Source organism: Orcinus orca, chromosome 4 (assembly GCF_937001465.1).
Source record: "Orcinus orca chromosome 4, mOrcOrc1.1, whole genome shotgun sequence".
NCBI lineage: Eukaryota > Metazoa > Chordata > Mammalia > Artiodactyla > Delphinidae > Orcinus > Orcinus orca.
The window spans coordinates 78,750,332-78,774,561 of NC_064562.1; the positions used below are offsets into that span (position 1 = coordinate 78,750,332).

At 42.9% G+C, this 24,230-nt stretch overlaps 1 protein-coding gene across 2 annotated transcripts in view; it reads left to right on the top strand.

Annotated features, from left to right (window-relative positions):
- SPINK2 (serine peptidase inhibitor Kazal type 2) overlaps nucleotides 1-17,927 on the top strand; it is a 208,017-nt gene extending 190,090 nt beyond the window's left edge. Inside the window, exons 1-4 of one of the 2 annotated variants that reach the window (XM_049709338.1) lie at nucleotides 10,927-11,131; nucleotides 12,146-12,189; nucleotides 16,828-16,937; nucleotides 17,713-17,927. In XM_049709338.1, coding sequence (XP_049565295.1) covers nucleotides 11,074-11,131; nucleotides 12,146-12,189; nucleotides 16,828-16,937; nucleotides 17,713-17,758 — 258 coding nt within the window. In that variant the 5' untranslated portion in view covers nucleotides 10,927-11,073 and the 3' untranslated portion in view covers nucleotides 17,759-17,927. Of the gene's footprint in view, nucleotides 1-10,926; nucleotides 11,132-12,145; nucleotides 12,190-16,827; nucleotides 16,938-17,712 lie in introns of those variants that run through there. The other variant, XM_049709339.1, reaches the window with a different exon arrangement.
- The last annotated feature ends 6,303 nt before the right edge of the window (nucleotides 17,928-24,230 follow it).

Consider the following 24,230-nt stretch of genomic DNA (forward strand, 5'->3'; position numbering starts at 1 on the left):
ACTAATGAGAACCCACTGTATAGCACAGGGAACTCTACTCAGTGCTCTGTGGTGACCTAAATGGGAAGGAAATCCAAAAAAGAGGGGATATATGTATACGTATAGCTGATTTACTTTGCTGTACAGTAGAAACTAACACAACATTGTAAAGCAACTATACTCCGATAAAAATTTAAAAAAACAAAATCCTGAAGAGGGATGAGCATCTTCATTGTGTGTTTAAAGTTTGTTTACTCCCTGTGGCTGGTTCTTTGATTGCTGTGCTTCAGAATATTTGCATAAGAATGTGACACAATGGGACAATAGTTACACAAACCACCAGGTGGGCTGGTTTCCGGACAGAATTGGAGGATTGACCTTTAACCCTTCTAGGAATCTCTACAGCAACTGAATGGACTGCAGAGCTTATTCAGAAGATGGGCTGGGTGGGGCCTGATATGGATTTCTCTTTTAACTGTTTTTAGGCGGCTGACAAGGAGATAAGGGAGGGAGAAATCTCTCTTTTGCGCCTGCACCAGCATCCCCTCCCCCTCACTCTGGCCTGGCACACTGCCACTTCACTCCATACCCGCCATGTGCTCCCACTAAAAGGACAAGACCCCCGCCTCCTCCAGTTGCCACCAAAAGTAGCCTTTTCCGAGGGGCCACAGGTTTTTGGTCGTTCCTGGTCTGTGACGGTATCCTGACGCCAAATCTCTTCCCTGCCTCTATGTCATAACCTCACCAACCCCACGTGGTGTCACCTCACTCAACATTTCTTCAAAGACTTGGTGTTGTTGAAACAGGAGGGAAGGGGGCAGGGCACAACCTTTGAAAGAATGACATAGCGGGAGGACAAGACAAACTGATTAGAACCAAATGGGTCCAAGATGGCGGACAAGTTGACTTCCAATAGGCCTTGAGCCTCAGTATATGTTCACTGTAACACATCAGCAAGCTAAATGACACACCACAGGTGCCATGACAGTTCCAAGACCGACCATAAGGATCAAAAAGTGGGCGGTGGCCCAATTCCTGGAAATCCCCACCCCTTCCCGAAATAGCTGGAATACTCCTCCCACTCATTAGCCTATGAAATTACCCACCCCTCTAAAAACTGACAACCCCATACCCTGGTATTTTTCTCACCTTCTGAGATGGCTCACATCTGTCTATGGAGTGTGTTTCTCCCCATGCCTTTCTCACCTTCTGAGATGGCCCACACTCCATCTGTGGAGTGTGTTTCTCTCTAAATAAATCCACCTCTTACCTATCACTTTGTCTTTCACTGAATTCTTTCTGTGATGAGACATCAGGAATCTGAGCTTCATTAAGTCCTGAAAACAGGTGTGTGATCTCACTTGGAAGACCGTGGGTTTTGGCTGGGTTCGAGTACCGGCCACATGGGTTCAAGTCCCAATCTGAGGTGCACAGTTTCATTGTCACCAAGGTCACTGCAGTGGGTGTTACTAGTGAAGTTGTTTGTGAAATTTTAGCCTAAAACATAAAACCCTTCATTTTGATGTGATGGAGAATGTTGGGCTGTACCCCTCAGGTCTACAAGGCCTGTACTTGCCCAGCTTCTAGACCAAAGAAAAAGCCCGGAGTCAGCGACAGACATCAATGATTTAATGGATGGGGGGAGCTTATGCATCTGAAGCAAGGTCCTGGAGTGACCCCCCCCCCACCTTGTGTGTCCTACGGCGGGCAGGACGTGGTGACAGACTGCGTGGGGAGGGGGAAGGGAGGTTACCAGTTACAGGGGGAATTAAGTCAGGCTGGCTCATCAGCAGGGAAACCAGCAGAGAGGCCCACCCCTCACTGCCCCTTTGATAAGAACAATCACCAGCTGGGGCCCCGGCAAGAACCTATGAAGGTCGGTCAGGTGAGTAGGGTATAGGTGAAGCAGGTACTGGTCAGCAGGGGATGTACAGAGAGCAAGAGAACAGCCATCTTGGGTGGCCTGACCATACAAGAAATATAGAATGCTTAAATGTAACTGTGAGGAAAATTGGGGACCATATTTTTTTTTGAATTGGGCTTCATTTAGAAAACATAGCTCATCACTAATCCATGCCAGCTTTACTGCCTTCTCAGGGCTTCACGGAAGGGGCACACAGGTCTCTTAGTACTCGAGACTGTGAGATCCTCGAAGCTAGAGGCTGTGTCATATTTATTCCTGGCACGGCCTCACAGCTGACATTCAGTGAGGCCGTTCCTTTACTTAGGAGAGAAGTTGCCCATGTTCTCTGGGCCAACTTCTCCCTCACACCGTTCCCTTTCTGCATAAGTCATAGACTCAGGTCTCCCCCCTGCAAAATCAAACCAAACAAGTGTCCCCATAATCCATTACACTCCTCATCCCACTTTCTCTCACTTGCCCCTGACATCAGCCTTAGCTACTGTTTTTTCCCTGTCGTTCTAGGAAAAAAGAGAGCGACCAGGTCCACTTGTCCTATTCCCCAACATTCTGACATCTGCTTCCCGTTTTCATTACTCACGGAAACTGTCCTCGCTGCGTTCATCAGTGGCCTCTTCGTCGACAAACCAGCAAGGCCCCGATTAGTCTCTCCACAGGCGTTGCTGTTGATTATTTCGCCTCGACATGCTGCCACCCTGGCCTCCCCAACAACACACCGTCCTGGCTCTGCAAGGACCTTCTCAGGCCACCTCTCCCCTTCCCCGCGTTGGAGCCTCCCTTTAGTCCCCCAAACACAGGTGTTGCTAAGGGTTCTAATGCTGATCTCCCCCGCCTCCCTCCCACCTAGAGCCTTGCTCCTCAACGTGTTCCACCTGGACCAGCAGCATTGGTTTCATTGAGAGTGCGTTAGAAACGCAGAATCTTAGGTCCTACCCTGGACTTCCTGCATCAGAATCTGTATTTTATTTTATTTATTTTTTAATTTATTGATTTATTGTTTTTTATTTTTTTGGCTGCTTTGGGTCTTCAGTTGCTGCACACGGGCTTTTTCTAGTTGCAGTGAGCCCGGGCTACGCTTCATTGCCATGCGCGGGCTTCTCTTGCTGCAGAGCATGGGCTCTAGACATGCGGGCTTCAGTAGTTGTGGCACACGGGCTTAGATGCTCCGCGGCATGTGGGATCTTCTCGGACCAGGGCTCGAACCCGTGTCCCCTGCATTGGCAGGTGGATTCTTAACCACTGCGCCACCAGGGAAGCCCAGAATCTGTATTTTAATTCAGATCCCCAAGTGATTCATCTGCACATTAAAGTTTAAGAGGTGCTGGTCTATGGCAGCACTAAGCAATAGCAATATGTGTGCCACGTGTGTAATCTGAAATTTCTAGCAGCCACATTTAAAAGTGAAAAGAAACATGTGAAATTAATTGTCATCATAGTTAATTGAACTCAATAAATACAAACGGTTATAATTTCAACGTGTAATCCATATAAAATCATTGAAATATTTTACACTCCTTTTTCTGTTAAGTTTTTTAAATTCAGTGTGTATTTTAACCTTACACCACATCTCACTTCACACCAGCCACATTTCAAGTGTTCAATAGCCACATGGCTAATTCCTACAGTATTAGAAAATGCAGCTCTAGAGTTTAGCTTGCAGATGGGAACTTAAGGTTAAAGTAAAAAAATCTGTGAGTGAACCCAGCTTCAGCACGTATTAGCTTTGTGATTTTGAGCAAATTACTCCTCTCTGGTTTCCTTTCCTCATCATATGAACAGAAAATAATATTAACTATTTCACAGGGTCACAGTGAAGATTAGGGATAACATATGTAAAAGTACATAGCTATTACTTGATAAATGGTGACTATTAATACTCTCCTCTATTTTCTGGGCTTTATCTAATTATATGCAAATTTTGCCTCTTTAATAAGCGACACATTAATCACCATCATTATTATTTTTTGCATAAATGTTTCTTACAATTTAATGGTAAAACTGTTAGTGCTTCTCCATGTGCTTTTTAGTAACTGATTCAAAATATAAACAATTTAAATCCTTGCTTCCTTAGTTAGATGATGGCATAGACTGTGGAGGTTCATATCCAAGCTGCGTCACTTACCAGCTGTGTCTCAGTTTCCCCATCTAAATAGGGCTAAAAATACTCTCTATCTTAAGGGGTTTGTTGTGAAGATTAAAGGAATAAATACATAGAAATTCCTTACACCAGTACCTGACCCATAGAAGGCATTACACAAGTTATAATCTTAATAAAGGACCTATTCACAGTAACAATTATGAAGAGTTTGGGGATATTGGAAATGCCTAAGTTAAAACGTTAAATAGAAGAAACAGCCCAAAATGGTTTTTATAGTACAATCACAGCTATATTAAAATCAAAGTAGCTTAGAATTATGGCTAGGAGTAAGACACCAAATATTAATTTTGATTGTGTTTGGGAGACAGAATTTTTTATTTTATTTATTTATTTATTTATTTATTTTTTGCGGTACGTGGGCCTCTCACTGTTGTGGCCTCTCCCGTTGCGGAGCACAGGCTCCAGACGTGCAGGCTTAGCGGCCATGGCTCACGGGCCCAGCCGCTCTGCGGCACATGGGATCTTCCCAGACTGGGGCACGAACCCGTGTCCCCTGCATCGGCAGGTGGACTCTCAACCACTGCGCCACCAAGGGAAGCCCTATTTTTTAAATATTTGTTTATTTGACTGTGCCGGGTCTTAGTTACGGCATGCGGGATCTTTGTTGCAGCACGCATGTGGGATCTAGTTCCCTGACCAGGGATCGAACCCGGGCCCCCTGCATTGGGAACGAGCACAGAGTCTCAACCATTGGACCACCAGGGAAGTCCCGGGAGACAGAATTTTGAGTGATTTTTTTCTTTCTGGTTTTCTAAATATGTATTAATTTTGTAATGAGGAGACAAATTAACTTTATTTCTGAAACTGCTTACTGTTGAGAGCATGGGGTCTGGAATAATATAATGCTCCCTGGGGTTCCCCTGAGGGCCCTGTGGTGTGGTGAGTGAAGCAATTCAGACAGAGAAAGACAAACACCGTATGACCTCACTTACACATGGAATATAAAAGAAACCCAAACTCATAGAAATAGAGAATAAGAATGGTGGTTGCCAGGGGCTGTATGGGTGGGGAAATGGGGAGATGTTGGTCAAAGGGTACAAACTTCCAGTTATAAGATGAGAAAGCTCTGGGGATCTAACGTACAGCATGGTGACTACGATTAACAATACTGTATCATATACTTGAAAATTGCTGAGATTATAGATTTTAAATGTTCTCATCTCACACACACACACACGCAATTTGTGATTATATGAGGTGATGGATGTGTTAACTATTTTGTGGTAATCATTTCACATATATTATGTGTATCAAATCATCACACTGTATACTTAAACTTGCACAATGTTATATGTCAGTGATAGCTCAATAAAGCTAGAAAACAAAATATTAAAACAGGGAATTCCCTGGTGGTCCAGTGGTTAGGACTTGGTACTTTCACTGCCAGAGCCCAGGTTAAATCCCTGGTCGGGGAACTAAGATCTCACAAGCTGTGCGGCGTGGCCAAAAATAAATAAATAAATAAATAAAAATAAAACCCAAAATTCTCTGGGTTCCAATTCTGGCTACGCTTTCACTACCTGGTGACCTCAGTTAACTTGCTTAACTGCTCTGTGCCTTGATTTCCTCATCTATGAAATGGGAATAATAATTATACTTAATTCATAAGAGTTGTTGTGAGGATTAAGTTATATAATACCTGTACAGGACTTAGGAAAATGCCTGGCACATAATCACAATGTTTGCAATAATGAAGATGAAGATGAAGAAGGGGAAGGAGAGAGGAGAAGAAAATGGAGGAGGAGGAAAGGGAAGAGGAGAAGGAGAAGGAGAAGGAGGGGGAGAAGGTTTGTATTAGTGATGTGTGCCTCTCCTGGGTTTGAATCCTGATTCCTACTGAGGTTTAAATCTAAGGCTTAAATTCTCTAAGCCTTAGATTGCTCATCTGTAAATGGGATAACAACATAGGCAATATGCACAGATCACACAAAATTGATAAGGGTGGTGGGTTCCCTGGTGGCGCAGTGGTTAAGAATCCACCTGCCAATGCAGGGGACACGGGTCCGAGCCCTGGTCCGGGAAGATCCCACATGCCACAGAGCAACTAATCCCTTGCGCCACAACTACTGAGCCTGCGCTCTAGAGCCTGTGAGCCACAACAACTGAGCCCGCGTGCCACAACTACTGAAGCTTGCACACCTAGAGCCTGTGCTCCGCAACAAGAGAAGCCACTGCAATGAGAAGCCCGCACACACAAAGAAGAGTAGCCCCCGCTCGCTGCAACTAAAGAAAGCCTGCGCACAGCAACGAAGACCCAATGCAACCTAAAATAAATAAATTAAAAAAAAATTGATACGGGGAGTAAATAAGATCATTCATGTGTAGTGTCTGAAGCACAATAAGCTCAATAATATTAAGTGTTTCTAAAAAGTTAAAGCAAAATGGAATAACAATGTCTACTTCATAGGTTATTGTGAAGATAAAAAGAGAGCTCTTCGAAAACTAAAGTACCCTAAAAATGAGGCACTAGTTAAAATGTCAATTCATTTCCACTAGATGGCAGTAGACATCATAAAATAGAGCTGAGCCCAACTAAACAAAGAGCTGAGGGAGGAAATACAGGATAGTTTTCATAGAGTTACTTACTTGGCCTAGTCCCACTTCTGTGATTATGCGGAAATGTGGATGAAGGGCATATGTTATTTCAAATGAGTGAACTACCTGCTTGGGCTTAGGAATCTTTTTGTTTGATGTAGACTGTATTTTCCAGACTAGACCTGGACTGAACCAGGGAGTATGTCACAGATCAACACTGACACACAGATATAGGAGGCAGAAAAGAAACAGATCTGCCAATGTACTAACTTGTTGTGCCTCCTTGGGCAAATTATTTCTCATCTCTAAACCTCTCATTAAGGTTTGCTGAATAGCCACAAAAATCTGTATGTATTGTAGAATCAGTCAATATGTCAAAGGGAGTTTCTCAAGGGAAAAAAAAATAATCAGTAAATAAATGTTCTCATACTATACTAGTCACTTTTAGAGGTCATTGATGAATGAGTCTCAGAATAACCTTTCTTTTTTTTGCTAATTTCTTAAAATATTGTTCTTGTAATACAAAATGATACTTTTAATTTTTTAAACACTGTACATGTTGTATTAGTTTGCTAGGGCTGTCCTAGCAAAATATCACAGACCAGGTAGCTTAAACAACAAAAATGTATTATCTTACAGTTCTGGAGGCTAGATGTCAAAGATCAAGGTTTGTTTCCTTCCGATGCCTCCGTCCTTGTCTTTCAGATGGTCATCTTCTCTCTGTGTCCTCACATGCTCATCCTTCTGTGTTGTCTGTGTCCTAATATATTTTTATAAGGACACCAGTCATATTGGATTAGGGTCCACTCTAATGACACCATTTTAACTTAATTAAATCCCCAAATATGGTCACATTCTGAGGTACTTGGTGTTAGGACCTCAATGTAACTTTGGGGCAGAGACCCGGTTCAGCCCATGACACATGCACTGTTTGTTAAGAAAGTAGCAGTGGGCTGCTTGTACTCCATCCCTCCTGCCTCATTTTCCAATTCCTGGAAGAATCCAATTTGTACTCTTTTTTTTTTTTTTTTTTTTTTTTTGTGGTACGCGGGCCTCTCACTGCCGTGGCCTCTCCCGTTGCGGAGCACAGGCTCCGGACGCGCAGGCTCAGCGGCCATGGCTCACGGGCCCAGCCACTCCGCCACATGTGGGATCCTCCCGGACCGGGGCACGAACCCGCGTCCCCTGCATCGGCAGGCGGACTCTCAACCACTGCGCCACCAGGGAAGCCCCTCCAATTTGTACTCTTTTAACTAATTATTTGAGCAGTTAACTTCCCATCTCTAAATAATATGTATATAATGCTGCTTCTTGGTTTTTCAGGTTTAGATTTCATCCCTTGATTTTTACTATGAAAGACATAACTCTGTCATACCTCCCATCACTCGCATTACCCACATACACACTTCTTCGCCTCCCATTCTCCCAAAATAGTGAATCATACTTTTGGATAGATCAATGACTGAACAACTTTGTTTTTCCTGAAGCCAATTACTGTCTTTTTTATTTGCTTAGTTTTCTATGTACTTGTTGCACATCAATCCCTAAACTTTACCCCTTTGATGTCAATCTCATCTCAATTACTGTAAGACACATTTCTTATTCTATCTACTTCCTCCTCTAGAACCTGCCTCCAGGGCCCTCTTGCTTGTTCCATTCTGGATTGGCTGAACTCTAGGACTGCTATACTGCTGCCTACTAATTCCTTTGCTTCTCTCTTGGGTTGGAATTCCTGTTTCCTGGGTCCTATGTCTTCCTCTTTTTGGTCTACTTTCCTGTTGTGATGTCAGTTTAATATTTCAAAGATTTACTTATTCACCAAATATTTTTTGAGCTGTGTCAGGCACAGTGCTAGGCACTAGGGTTAGAGAAGTAAGAGAAATAGAAAATGTCACTGCCTATAGGCTCGTGATGTCCAGCTCTGTAACAACACAGTGGCCAATGTTATGTGAGTTCGGGGCAGGTACATAATCACTTACAAACTGAATAACTGTCTTTGTTACAGACGCCATCACGGAGAAGATGGCAAGAGACAAAAATTTATTGAGTCCACTGTGTCCTAAGTTCTTTATGTACATGTTCTCATTTAATACTCCCAAGATTCTATTATTATAATACCCGTTTTATAGGGGGAAGGCAAAAGTGGAAGCTCTGGGATTAAGAGCTTGTAAAGTAACTTGCAGAGCAAGTATCTGACTGCAAAACTCTTTATAGCCATGTTATACTAAGAAATGAATGCATGCAAAACCAGAAATCAAGGTTTAATTCCTTCTTAACCAAAGAGCCATTTTGTTTATGCATGCTGGTGGTTTGTTGTTTTTTTTTTTCTGTGGACCATACTTTTAGGTAAGCTAAGGTCCCGACTCTGTAGGAATCCATTTATTCATTTAACAAATATTTGTTGAGCAGTACTCTTCTAGGTGCTGGAAATACGCCATGAACCAAAAAAGAATCACTCCCCTTTAGGAACTGACATGAGGATGTCATAAATAAATTTTTTTTAAAAGTCAAGTTGAGATAAACCCTATGGGGGAGGGAAAATAAGGCAGGCTAAGGAGAATAGAAAGGTGGGGCACTATGGTTTTATAGGATGGTCAGGGAAGGCACTTCTGATATGGGGACATGTGAGCTGCAACAGAAGGAAGGGATGGAGGGAGCTCCATAGATATGTAAGCAGAGGGAAAGGCAAGTGCAAAGGCACTAGGGTGGGAGCAGGGTGGGGCTGGGGAAGAGTGAGTCAGGGGAGAGCAGTAAGAGACCAGCAGAGGCCTTGGCGGCTATAGTAAGAACTTTGGTTTCCTCCTAAGACAACGGAGGTGGGAAGATACTTGAGGGGTTTTGACATGATCCCCAGAAGACTCGGAAGTTTCATAGGCTACTCACTGCCCACCTCTGGCTCCCCTTTCATAGCAAAATTCACAAGGACTGTCTGCACTCTCTGTCACCACTTTCTCACCTCATCCCTTCAACCAAGCCATTTGGGCTCTGGAACCCATCACTTCTCTTAAAAAGATCTTATCAGGGTCGTCAGTGACTACAATCTCGCCAGAGCTCATGATGATGCTCAGTCCTCCTAATTCCCAACCTTGCAGCAGCAACTCACATGGTTGCACTGCTGCTCCACAGTTCAGCAACCCCAGACTCTAGTTTGGTTTTCTTCCTTCTTCACTGGCTTGTTCCTTGTTCTCCATATCTGTCAGAGTTCTGCACAAAGTAGTGCCCCAGGGCTCTGACCTCTGACCCACGCGGTACTCTTCCCCTGGGCTTTGGGTCAGCATACCATTGATATGCTGATGACTTCTGCATTTATATCTCTAGCTCCAAATTTGTAATGCCAACTGCCTTGTCTACATGTCCACTTGGAGGTCTAATAGGCACCCTCTCCAAAAGTTCTTCATCACAGAAATGGCATCACCACACACCCATCTGTTCAGGACAAAATCCCAGGAAGCATCCTTAATTCTTCTCTTCACTCCAATTGGTTCTGCCTCCAAAAGACATCCTGAATCTGACCACATCTCACCAGTCCCCTGTTAGCAACCAGTTCAAGCTGCCACCATTCCTTGCCTGGATTACTGTAAAAGCCACCGAATTTCTCCCCCCCCCACCTCCACTCTTACCTATCTCCTCCATTCTTCATCCAATCTCTTAAGACGTAAGTATCAGGGCCATGCCCCTGCTTAAAAGCCTCCACTGGCTTCCCACTGCAACAGGAACAAATCCAAACCCCTTATCATGGCCTACATGACCACACATGTTCATGACCTTGTGGTTCCATCTCCCTCCCCATTCCCCCTCCCTCACCTAGGGCTCCAGCTGAACACACTGAGTTGGTTCCTGCCTCTAGTTTTCCGCACTCGCTTTTCCTTGAGCCTGGAATACTTGTCCCCAGGGTCTTCACCAGGCTTCCTTCTCATCCTTCAGCTTTCAGCTCAACTACCTCTGAAAGGCCTTTCCTGACCTCCCAATGGAAAGTCTTCTCCCCACTCTCAACTCTCTAGCACTTAATTTTCGAAATTATTGTATTCACTTGTTTTGGAGTTCCCTCTGTTACCTCTCCCCCAACACCTACACTGGAAAGCTGGAAAGCTTCCAGACAGCAGGGACGCTTTTAAGTTCAGCCACAAACACTGCTTGGTACAGAGCAGATGCTGAAGAAACAGGTTGACTGAGAGCCCACAAGCTTATCCAGGGCTCTTACAAGGTTCTGGTTTGCTGCAGGGAGAGGTGGCCCTCTAACTGCTTACTCTCATCCTCAGCGGGGTGAGGAGATGGGGGGCTAGCCACCACCCCTCCTCTGCCTTCCCCTCCCCCCCCACGCGCCTTTCCTGCCCCTCCCCCCTCCTCCTACCTGCTCTGTTCTTCCTCCTCTTACTCGCCTCTCCTTCACCCCACCCTGTCGCGTGTCCGACCCGGGGGCACTCTCCGTGTCGCACGGGCGCTGGAGCGCAGGGACCCGACCGCCGGCCGCGGAGGGAGGATGGCGCTCGAGGCACTGCGCTTGGGGCTGTTGCTCCTGGTCTGCTGGGACTCGGCAGGTAACGCTCACCTGTGGGCCTGCTCCGCGGAGGACCAGCCGAGGAGTTACCGAGAGGGGGTCTCGCTGGCGACTGCCCCTGCCCGGCTCCGGGCAGCGGTGTCCCTCCGCGCAGCCGTTACTGGCGGTTCCAGGCCCGCCCCGCGGTTGTCTAGGGACACGAACTTGGGGGTGTGCGGGGCTGGCGTTGTGAAGCCAGCAATCCTCTTTAGTCCCAGCATCTTCTTAGTGACCCTGCTGTCTGCTCTTTCTCCCTTAAAGCAGATTTCCTGGAGCCCAAGATCGGGAGTTGGGTTTTTATGTACCAGGGGCCCTCAGCGGGAGATGTACAGGAATCAGGAATTGTGAACGCCAAGGGCGCCGGGCACTCTGGGGCTCATGAGAAAGGGGCCTTACTTAGTCCAGCCAGACTTGATGCCCATTTAAAATGGAGTTGAGGTCTTCCCTGGTGGCGCAGTGGTTGAGAGTCCGCCTGCCGATGCAGGGGACACGGGTTCGTGCCCTGGTCCGGGAAGATCCCACATGCCGCGTAGCGTCTGGGCCCGTGAGCCATGGCCGCTGAGCCTGCACGTCCGGAGCCTGTGCTCCGCAACGGGAGAGGCCACAACAGTGAGAGGCCCGCATACCAGAAAAAAAAAAAAAAAAATGGAGTTAAAGTGGTAACACCTAATGTCAAATTTTGCATTTATTACCTTGAGCCACAGAGGAAAAGAACATCGTGAATTATTGAGTTTCTTCTCTAACTTTTATTCGGTAGCTCCAAAGTTTCTCAAGCAATTCTATTAGGGTGGTCAGTTACGGAACCGGTACCAAATGTTCTCTGTGTGCCTGCTAGGAGAGGTGCCAGAACACAGCTGAACATACTTCTTAGGGGGGTTTCAAAGAAGCTAGGCATCGGAGGGAAAGGGAAACACATGGCCCATATAAATCACAAGCTGAATTTTAAAAAACCCTTATGAACAAGAATTGACCTTTATTAACCCCATGCTTTAAAGTGTCTGTTTCCTTCTTGCAGCCTCTTTGAACACTCAGTTTGCTCACCCTTCAGAATACAGAACAGTAAGTAGGAAACCACTTGTATTGTTTCTACTGATACAGCGAAGCCCTCAACAGTTTGGGTTGGGGGCTGGTTTTCAGGTCTGACCTGCCACTTTCGAAACAGTGGACTGCTTCTTTAGAAACCAGATTCTCAGGCAGGCTTTTTGATACGGATCACGATGTAAAATTTGGTTGACAATAGCTCAGGCCTTGAAGGCCTCAGGGCTTTGTTTCCCTAATAGTTACACCTTGTACTAGACATTTTATGTATATTATCAAATTAAATTCTGTGTAAGCAAGCGAAGGTCGAGCAAATGAGAAGAAGCAAAAGCTAGTTATTCAGAGCTTGTTGAAGCAAGTGAATCAGGCACATCACCTGCATTTTGGCAGAGACTCAAAGGCAGAGGAGTGGGAAAGCTTTTCAAGTGGGAAAAAGGGAAGGCATCAGGTGTGCCCTGATCAAGGCTGTTGGCATGGGGAGGCTGTAGGTGGGTAACTAAAGGCAGGAATCCTATGTGATTGGTTAGGAGGGCATATTGGCTTTCTCTGATTGGTCCTAAGTTGGAAGCAGGAACAAAAATTTAGGGAAACTATCAGTTATTAATCAAGGCCTGGCCATTTTGGCCAATCGTTACAGAGCTTACTCTTTGGCTTATTGGACTGTCACTAGAGATAACCATCTGACTTCTGACGAGTCTAATTTATAGCAGGTTGGCTTCTTGGGTTGGTTATTCTAAGTAATGGGTTGGTTTCCTAGGCAAGTTGCTACAGGTTATGGGTCAGAGTTCTATTTTAATATGTGGTCTGACACTGTCCATTTGTATATGCAGTCTCTTAATTCTCACAATGACCTTGTAAGATAGATAGATATTATTATTTTACATATGGGGATATTGACCTCCGTGGGTTAGGTAACTTTGAGTATTCAATTCAGTGTAGACCTTTTCCAGGAAATCTTCCCACTCTGTTTTTTTTTCCTCCAAAGCAGATATAAATGCACTTTCTCCATGCTTCCATTCAAACTATACTGCATCATCATCATCACCATGCTAGTGTAGGGAGGAAAAAAATCTTTCCTCTACCCTTCTAAGTTCTCAGCTGGGGCCCCTATAACAAAGGACAGGTTAACAAGAGAAAAATAAACAAACGTTTATTAACAAGTGCATTGTGCATACACATGGGAGCACTCAGAGATGAGTAATTCAAAGAGGTGGCTTTGAAATCTGCCTTATATAGCATCTTTACCAGAGAGCAATAAGTTTGTAGATAAATGACAGGACAAAGGAAAATGGTTTTAGGCTTCCAAGGGTGGCAAACAGTGGGAAGAAAAATAGTGGGAGGGAACTAATGAAGTAAGGTTTGTTTGCAGATTCCTCAGGTGCCATTTCTGGGCTGATAAGAGTCCGGAGTCATCTCCACTAAAGGAGAATTTATATCCTGCCTTTAGGCAGAAAAGGGGAAGAGAGAGAGAGCTGCATATTAACTGCCTTTAGCTCAAAGTAATTTTTATGTCATAGAGCCATATTTTGGGAGTGACATTCTGATTTTCTTCAACACTAAATGTTTAGATACCATTTACTATGTGCCAAGCACTGTTCTAAATTCTTTATATAGAATAAGTCATTTAATTTTTTTTTTTTTTGGCCACGCAGCAAGTTTTGTGGGATCTTAGTTCCCCAACCAGGGATTGAACCCAGGCCCTTGGAACTGAAAGTGTGGAGTCCTAACCACTGGACAACCAGGGAATTCCCTCATTTAACTTTTCACAGCACTATGAAGTAGGTACCATTATTATCCCCTTGCAAGGTCACATGGAAATGGTGCAACTATGGGTCCAACCCAGGCATTCTGACTCCAGATTGGTGCTCTTCACTAGCCCATCATAGCACTGAATTGTAATAGCCTGTCTTCCCCTAGTAGGCGGTATACTCCTGTGGTCATGGATGATGTCTTATTTGATACCCAGTCTTCAGCACTTAATGGGTGCCCAATATTACTTTTGCTCAGATGACTCAGTTTTCTTGGGTTTCATTTTCTTTCAGAAAATGGGGGATAATAACAGTAGAAACTCAATCAGGCATCCTGCATTTAAGCAGACTCACATATGACCCTCTCCTTTCTCTCTGAACGATTCCCACAGCAGATCGATTACTCACTGGTTATAGACAGGTTACCTTCTTGCTTAACTACTCTCCTGTATTCCAGTAAAGCTTATTTTCCATCAGTGGTGTTATGTGCTGACCAAGACTCAGGTGTGTGTGTTCACAAGCCTATTATGCCAGTTGCCAGTCCTATTTTAATTAAAAGTGTAAAGACAGCATAAACATGAGTGTAGAGAAATAAAGCTGTTTATATGAGAAATGAGTCAAATGATTTTGAAAGACTTGCTGAAAGACAAAATGCTAAAAACAAATTGAATTAGGTGTAGGTAAACAACTGAAAATAATTGGGGAATTAATTTTTAAAATTGTATATTACCTTGCTGTGCCAGTGTCTATAAAGTCTCACCATATTTAAAAAGGGGCAGTTTTACCCCCCAGCAGACATTTTGATTGTCATGCCCAGGGAGTTGCCACTGGCATCTAGTGGATAGAGAACAGAGATGCTACTAAATATCCTACAGTGCACAGCCTCACACAGCAAAGAATTATCTGGTCCAAAATATGAATGGGGTTGAGAAATTCCATTTTAAAGAAATCAAAACAAGAAATCATAGGTGATTTATTGTGGGTATGATTTTTGCAGTGTTAGTACACAAAACTCTAGTTGAAACATTCATAGGAAAAGTCTTATGTCTTGTGTCAGGTAGGATTAGATTCAGCTGCAAGAAACAACGACTCAAAATAACAGCTCACAGAGCTGCCATCTTAGGATGTGGCTTTTGTCTTCCTGGTCTGTAAGATAAAAAGTAGAGCTCCATGCACCCAGGAGTAGGATGGAGGAATGGACAAAGGAGAATAAAAATTGGGAGAAGCAGAGGACAGGTACCAACTTTCTTTTAAAGGAGGTTCCCAGACGCTACTACACAATAATTCCACTGGTATCCCATCAGCCTGATCTTGATCATGTGGTCATACCTAGCTGCAAGGGAGGTTATCTTAGTGTAGGTAGCATTACAGCTGGCCATGTGCCCTGTCTTTGCCTTACATCAAAAGAGTGGCAATTTTATTTTCATTTATATGTTTTAAGATAAAATATTTAGGGTATGTTATATTTTTTGTTACTGTTTATGTGCTTTAATTGACTTTTTCAGTTAAATGACCAAGAACCACTTGTCCCAATCTCATTGGATAAGAGGGCATCTACTCTCCTGTGGAAGCCCTGGAAGGCATCATCTTAGTGAGCCTGGAGCTGCAAGAAACACATCAGGCTCCAAAATGGAGATAGAGGGCTGAACGGAGGATGGAAAGGGTCAAAAAATTTCTTTACTTCAGAGTTTGGCCCAAGGCCAGCCCTGCTTAGCATCTTATAAATCCAGATAATGTCAGTAGAAGTGTGTAATTCATTTATTAAGAGTGCTAAACAGTGTGACTTACTCTGAAGTGAGGAAAGGTAATCACTATTTACTAAAACATACACGCACACACAAAACAGAAATACAGCAGGCCACATATTTAACCTGTTATTAAAGTGGGACTCTGCACACCATGGTGTGACCATTGTGACCATTTCTAGTCCTGGCCCTCCTAGAGACTAGTGGCTGTGCACAAGACATGTTACCTATCTGGCCTCAATTCCATGAAATCTGAGGGTTGAGTTCCATGATCCCATATCGGTTTCTCAGGGCTGCCGTAATAAAGCCACAAACCGAGTATCTTACACAACAGAAATGGATTGTCTCACAGTTCTCAAGGCTAGAAGTCCAAACTCAAGGTGTTGGCAGGGTTGCTTCCTTCCGAGAGAGGAAGTTCTCTTCCTCTCGCCTAGTATCTGGTAGCCTCAGGCATTCCTTGGCTTGTAAATGACATTCTCTCCATGTCTTCACAAAATCTTCCCTCTGTGTGTGACTCTGTGTCCAAATTTTCCCTTTTTATGGGGACACCAGTCATGCTGGATTAAGGCCAATTCTACTAACCTTAAGTTGATTACCTATATAAAGACCCTATTTCCATATATGGTCACATTCTGAGGTACTGGGGGTTAGGACTTTAACATATCTTTCTGGGTGGACACAATTAAACCCATAACCACCCCCTGGTTCTAATTCTGAACCTACTGCTTTCTTTAATGCTGTTGCTTAAATGCCAGTATCTTAAAAGTTCAGACAGGATTCCCAAGTGTGTCTGGGCATTATGCCCAGGGATTAGGTGGAATGTAACAGGACATTCTCATGGAGGTGGTAGTGAAGAGCAAATTATGAAGCTGGAGGATAGTAAAGTAGGTTTGGTGACATGTCTTGGACTTTCATTTAAAAATCAGCCAGACAGAACCTTCCTCTGAGGTCCTTTTCTTACATAGCAGGTTTTGACCCATTGCTTCAATACTGCATCTGATTTTTGCATTAGAAAAACTTTTTTTGTGTGTGGAAAATAGAAATCTTTCTGTAGGCCGTTTCTAGGAAATCTAGGGAAACTTGGGACTTTGTCCTCCCCTCAGCTATTTTGTGATGAGAACGTCTCAAGTTATTCTCCAATTTCTGTCTTCCTTTCCCTTTTCTAGCCAAACTGCGATCAGTATAAATTACCAGGATGTCCCAGGGACTTTAACCCCGTGTGTGGAAGCGACATGTCCACGTATCCCAATGAGTGTACTCTGTGCATGAAAATCAGGTAACAATTTTACAGTATAAACTAGCCAAGTTTTCTTTAGTTCTTATCTTGCATTTTGATTACTTAGGAAGTTGTGACTCTTGGACATAAGAATCAAATGAGACATAAGTAGTTCTATTTTAAGACTGACATTTAAAAAGACACAGACTCCTTCAGTACATTTTCTAGGTCAAGGTTAGAGAATGAGGTGAGTGATTAATCAATTATAGACCAAATAATGAAGTGATGTTACTATCCAGGGATGGGTAGTTTCCCAAAATTAAGAATATATGTAGTAGTCAAACTCTGTGGAGTAGTAAATGTTCTATTAAATTCAGAGGGCATGTACAGGCGACCTACACAGCCTGCACTACTGGTCAGAAAACAGATCTTAATAACTCTACCTGTTAGAATGCTCAGTAATAAGTGTATTGATATTATACCTGATGCCCTTCATGTAACATACCTGACCAGCTCAGGTGATCATGACTCCCCCTCCAGGTATGCTGCTTTGTATTTCAGGGGTCCATTCTCTGAACTCAGTCTTCAGGAAATTACTAGATCTTCTCAGAGTGATTCTTTGGGGATAGTTCCTTGTGCCATTGCGTTAGGAAAAAAATGGCAGAGTTGGGCTTTCGCCCTCATAATTTCCTAGATTTAGCTTTAAAAATGACTAATTAAGTGTCACCCTGGAAAGAATCTAATGTATAATGACATGGCTCTTTTTAATACAAAGAGGGGGACAGTTTCAATATGGTAGGTAATAAATGTGTTTTTATGGTTGTTCATTTTGCAGGGAAGATGGTCATGATATTAAAATAATCCAAAGTGGACCATGCTAATGGAACAGTTCACAGAAGAGAAATTGGAGAAACCACCTTTAACTGCACACTAAATGCATTTCATCTTCCCTTTTTCTCTTTTCCTATGTTACTTTGTGTGAAATACGTTAACCCACATTTTCTGAGGTGAGGTATGGAAGAGAGCCATGGACTGTGACTAATAATTAAAACAAACTTTTGCCCCTTGAGTTAAGATTATTGCCCAGATGACTTATGTGCTGCTTTATTTAGCTGGAATAAAATCAGCATCATATTCAATTACCACTATTCCCTGTTGAATATCCATTCTCACTGAGCAGCCTCATGTGGCTCTTTCCCTCTGAGGCAAAAGTGAATTTCACTAAGGGAGAAGTGGAGTCATTTTTTTAGAGGGCAAAGTTTATTCTCCTTCCCCATTTCCCTAAATCTTGGATAGGTAATGTATGTGTAACTGGTACAGTGTTCTGCACAGAGCAAATAATGTGAGATGAGAATTTAGTCTGAGCTGGTAGAGTCTAAGAATCATGCAGGTAAAAATACTTACAAGATTCCATAACTCCTTTCAAAACAGTGTTCCTTCAGGGTTAATGCAGGAATTTGCCTTTTCCCTTTTTTTAGGACACTGATTCTCAACCCTGGGTGATTATCCCTCAGTGGACATTTGCGACTATGTCTGGAAGCATTTTTGGTGTCACAAGTTGAAGGGTGGGTGCTCCTGACATATAGCGGGTAGAAGCCAGGGATGCTGCCAAAGACATCCAGCTCCCAACAATCAGGAAATTTTCAGTCCAAAATGTCAGTAGTGCTGAGGTTGAGACATCCTGTCTTAGAGTTTGATGCAACATAAAGAACAGACATAGTAATAACAAAAGTGACCAAAGGTTAATTTAGAAAGATAGTGTTTTCCAGATAGAGGATTTTGAGTCAAGTCCTGGGTTTAAGTGCATTCCAGGGCCAGGAAACTGTGAGACCGTGAGGCAAGAGGTGGCTGGGAGAGTGTGTAGTGAAAAGAACATGGCTTTGGGGGATGGGCTAAACGTGAATTTGAATTCTGATTCCAACACTTACTTGAGCTTCTGTTTTCTTATCTGGAAAAGGGGGATAATGCTCAACCCATGGAGCTGCTGTGAGGAAACTGCTCAGCACAGCACTTGGCACATGGAAACCACTGAAATAGGCACTGTTACTTAAGTACCCCTCTTAGGGAGGAAGAAACTGAGGCCTGCAGAGGCAAACCAACTTGTCCAAGGTTATAGAATACATGCAAAACAGTCTGGACTAGAAGCCTGGTCTCTGAATTCCCAGACCTCTGTTCTTAAATGAAATAGAGGCAATGAAGTGGGAAGTTGTATAACATAAATGTGCCACAATTACATTATGTCCTGTAGTTATTTTTGGCTTAAAAGTTTTATAAAAGTGATGTATGATTTTCAGAAAGTTAAAAAAGTACACAGAGGGCTTCCCTGGTGGTAGAGTGGTTAAGACTCCACCTGCCAATGCAGGGGACACGGGTTCGAGCCCTGGTCTGGGAAGATCCCACATGCTATGGAGCAGCTAAGCCAGTGTGCCACAGCTATTGAAACCTGTGAGTCTAGAGCCCGTGCTCCGCAACAAGAAAAGCCACCGCAATGAGAAGCCCGCACACTGCAATGAAGAGTAGCCCCCACTCGCCTCAACCAGAGAAAGCCCACGTGCAGCAACGAAGACCCAACGCAGCCAAAAATAAATAAATAAATTTATTTTAAAAAATATATACAGAAATATATTTAAAAAATGAAAGTCTTTCCCATACTAGCCTCCAGAGGTAACCAATATTAACCTTTTGGAACACAGTCTCCGTAAGTATGTGGTGTATATAAAATCACACACAGAAACACACCCCTGCCCTATAAACTTGCTTCTCTCCTTATATTTGTTTTTTACGTCAATATATGTAGTCTTCTCTTTTTAAAAGCTACACTTAAAAGTATTTTATTGTGCCATAAGTTACCCAGCTCTATTGATCTGTAGTCAGATATTAGGAGTCTCGTGGCTGAAACTGGAAGAATCCCAATTCAAACTAGCCTTAGGTAAGGAGGAAATTGGCCCATTTAGTCATATTTGCAGAAGAGTGGGGGGACAGGGCAGGGGCGCGTTAGCCTCAGAGGGTGCCTGGGACCAGGGCCTCTAACCCATCAGGACTCCCTGTCTCTTCGTGTCTCATCTCTGTTTATTTCAGCATAAACAGCTTCCTTCATAGACTAGCTTTACCCCCTGTGTGGGAGGCAGAATTGGCGGCTCCAGATCGTATCCTAGCAGCTTCCTGACCTGACAGGAGATGACTCTTTTGTAACAGCTCCAGGTGAAAAAGTCTGCCTGAGTCACAGCCCCACTGCCTCACTACCTGAAAAGAAAATGACCCTTTTCTGGGCCAAGACAAATCGGTTCACGCTGGATCACACACCCACCCTTCAGGCCAATTGCTGTAGTCACAGGAAGTACGGTGATATGTGATTGGTTCAGCTGAGATGAGCACTTGGGTGCAATGTTCCCAGAGGGAAAAATTCAAGAAGACAAAATATCAGTAGATGTTAACTATAGGCTGCTTACAGTTTTTAATGATTATAAAACTATTTCAGAGAATATCCTTATAAATACATTCTTGGCACTTGAATGTATATATGTATATATACACATGATGAAAATAACTTAAAAATATTTAGAATAAAATTATGCTCATGTAGCATACACTAATCACCTGTTTTGCCCAGCAGCTCTTCCTTCTTCTGCTCCAAAAAAGCAGTTTCTGCTTCCCACTCTCCTTCTCCACTCCACTCCAGACTTCTGGCTGAATGGAGCTGCCGCCTTCTTACAAGATCCTGTATCCCTGACCCTGGTGATAGGTTGAAGGGTGAGCACCTGGTCCAAATTAGACCAGTCATGACCAGTAATAATTCCCCCTACCCTGGTCACAGAGGTTGGTCTGCAGTGGGTTTCTGACCATTCAGAGTCCTTCCTCAGAGAAGAGCCCTTTTCCTTTAAGGTGGTGGGATTGAGAGTCTTTGTCAGTGAAAGCTGCTGGAAGCCATGATCCCTCACTACAGAGAAAGACTGCAGTAGGACAGCATGAGGCCAACATGCCATGGAGAGCAGAGACCCGAGACCCAGAGAGTCTTGGTGGAGCTCAACATTCTGGTTCCAACATAAAAGACTCAGAATTGCCAAACTAATAACTGAGGAAAAGGAACAAAGCAGGAGGCATAACCCTCCTAGGCTTCAGACAATACTACAAAGCTAAAGTAATCAAAACATCATGGTATCAGCACGAAAAGAGACATACGGATCAATGGAACAGAAGAGAGATCCCAGAAATAAATCCACAAACTTAGGGTCAGTTAATCTTTGACAAAGGATGCAAGAATATATGATGGGGAAAAGATGATCTCTTCAGCAAATGGTGCTGGGAAAGCTGGACAGCCACATGTAAATCAATAAAGTTAGAACACACCCTCACACCATACACAAAAATAAACTCAAAATGGATTAAACACTTAAATATAAGACATGACACTGTAAAACTCCTAGAAGAGAACATAGACAAAATATTTGATGACATAAATTGTATCAATGTTTTCTTTGGTCAGTCTCCCAAGGCAATAGAAATAAAAGCAAAAATAAACAAATGGGACCTAATCAAACTTATAAGCTTTTGCACAGCAAAGGAAACCATAAACAAAATGAAAAGCCAAACTATGGACTGGAAGACAATATTTGCGAATAATGCAACCAACAAGGGCTTAATTTCCAAAATATACAAACAGCACATACAATTCAATAACAAAAACCAAACAACCCAATCGAAAAATGAGCAGAAATCCTAAATAGACTTTTCTCCAAAGAAGACATACAGATGGCCAAGAGGCACATGAAAAGATGCTCATCATTGCTAATTATTAGAGAAATGCAAATCAAAACTACAATGAGGTACCATCTCACACCAATCAGAATGTCCATCATTAAACAGTCAGCAAATGGATTTCCCTGGTGGCACAGGGGTTAAGAATCCACCTACCAATGCAGGGGACATGGGTTCGATCCCTGGTCCAGGAAGATCCCACATGATGTGGAGCAGCTAAGCCCATACACCACAACTACTGAGCCTGTGCTCTAGAGCCTGGGAGCCACAACTACTGAGCCCACGTGCCACAACTACTGAAGCCCACGCACCTAGAGCCCGTGCTCCACGACAAGAGAAGCCACGACAAGAGAAGCCACCACAATGAGAAGCCCACACTCTGCAATGAAGAGTAGCCCCCACTCGCCGCAACTAGGGAAAGTCCACGTGCAGCAACAAAGACCCAATGCAGCCAAAAATAAATAATAAAATAAATATTTAAAAAGTCTTCAAATAATAAATGCTGGAGAGGGTGTGAAAAAAAAGGGAATCCTCTTACACTGTTGGTGGGAATGTAAATTGGTGCAGCCACTATGGAGAACAGTATGGCGGTTCCTCAGAAAACTAACAATAGAGTTGCCATGTGATCCAGCAATCCTACTCCTGGGCATATAACCAGACAAAACTCTAATTCAAAAAGATACATGCACCATTATATTCATAGCAGCACTATTCACAATAGCCAAGACATGGAAACAACCTAAATGTCCATCAACAGATGAATGGATAAAGAAGACGTGGCACATATATAGAATGGAATATTACTCAGCCATAAAAAAGAATGAAACGATGCCATTTGCAGCAACATGGATGGACCTAGAGATTATCATATTAAGTGAAGTAAGTCAGAAAGAGAAATACAAATACCATATGATAACACTTATATGTGGCATCTGAAATACAACACAAATGAATATATCTATGAAACAGAAACAGACTCAGACATAGAGAACAGACTTGTGGTTGCCAAGGGGAAGGGGAAGTGGGGAGGGAAGGATTGGGAGTTTGGGATTAGCAGATGCAAATTATTATATATAGGATGGATAACCAACAAGGACCTACTGTATAGCACAGGGAACTGTATTTAATATCCTGTGATAAACCATAATGGAAAAGAGGATGAAAAAGAATATATATACATATATGTATAACTGAATAACTGCTGTACAGAAGAAATTAACACAACACTGTAAATCAAGTACACTTCAATAAAATTTCAAAAAGTCTGGTTCCAGGCATTAGGGTTCCTGGAGCACCCTTGTTTTCTACCTTGCCATGGCTCATTCTTAGTTGGTCAACTTTTCCTTTGAATCTGTGAGCTGGCCCGCTGCCCATTCAGGATCCCCCCACACCTTCCTTTTTATTTTTCTTCTCCTTCTTCTTCCTCTTTGTCCTCTTCGTCCTCTTCCTCTCCTTCTTCTTCTTTTTTGCTTGTAGCAGTTTGAGTTGGGTTGTTAAAAGAAACTCATCTACTAATAAATTCAAGCAATTCTTAAGTGTGTGAGGTGATAAAACAATTATTGCCCACTACAGTGAGCATGGAAGACTTTTATATTCAGGAAAAAAACTGATAATAATGGTATTTCAAAAAGAAACTCAAATGTGTAAACGTGTTATAAAGATTTTGTTGCAGTGGTTTTTTTTTAAAAATATTTATTTATTTATTTGGTTGCATGGGGTCTTCTTTGTGGCAGGCAGGCTCCTTAGTTGCAGCACGTGTGCTCCTTAGTTGCAGCTCCAGGGCTCCTTAGTTGTGGCATGCAAACTCATAGTTGTGGCATTCATGTGGGATCTAGTTCCCTGACCAGGGATTGAACCAGGGCCCCCTGCATTGGGAGCACAGAGTCTTATCCACTGTACCACCAAGGAAGTCCCTGCAGTATTGTTTTTATGACATTGAACTATCAATACTTCTGTGCTTTTCTGTACAACCTTCTATTATTATAAAACACCTATACATATACATCCTGTAAACTTGCTTTTCTCCCTTATATTAGGTTTTCATATTAATGTACAGTTTCCTCTTTGTAAAAGCTACATAGTGTTCCATTATATTATTGTGTCATAATTTATTCAGTCTCTGTTCTGTATTTGAATTGTTTATGAGAATTCTCTTGGTTGAGTATAGTTCCCTGTGCTATAAAGTAAGTCCTTGTTGGTTATCTATTTTATATATACTAGTGTGTATATGTTACTACTTCATTTTAAGAAGAATGTTATTGTATTCTATTATACAGACATACAATGATCTATTTATGCAGTTCCCCTGTGATGGACAGTTAGGTTATTTTTCATTTTCCACCATCAAAAATAATGTTTCACATATATCCTTCTTTATTTTTGCAAGCAATGTGTAGGATAAATTCATAAGACTGGAATCACTTGGTTGGGAGACAAACAAATTTAAAATGTTGAAAGAGACTGCAAAATTTCTTTCTGAAAAGGTTGTGCCTATTTACATATTCTCTGTGGTAAACTAGTGCCTGGTCTTCTTTTCTTTTTGTGCAATGGAAGCAGTGCTGCCCAAATATGCTTACTCAGAGTTGTACTGAAAACTCA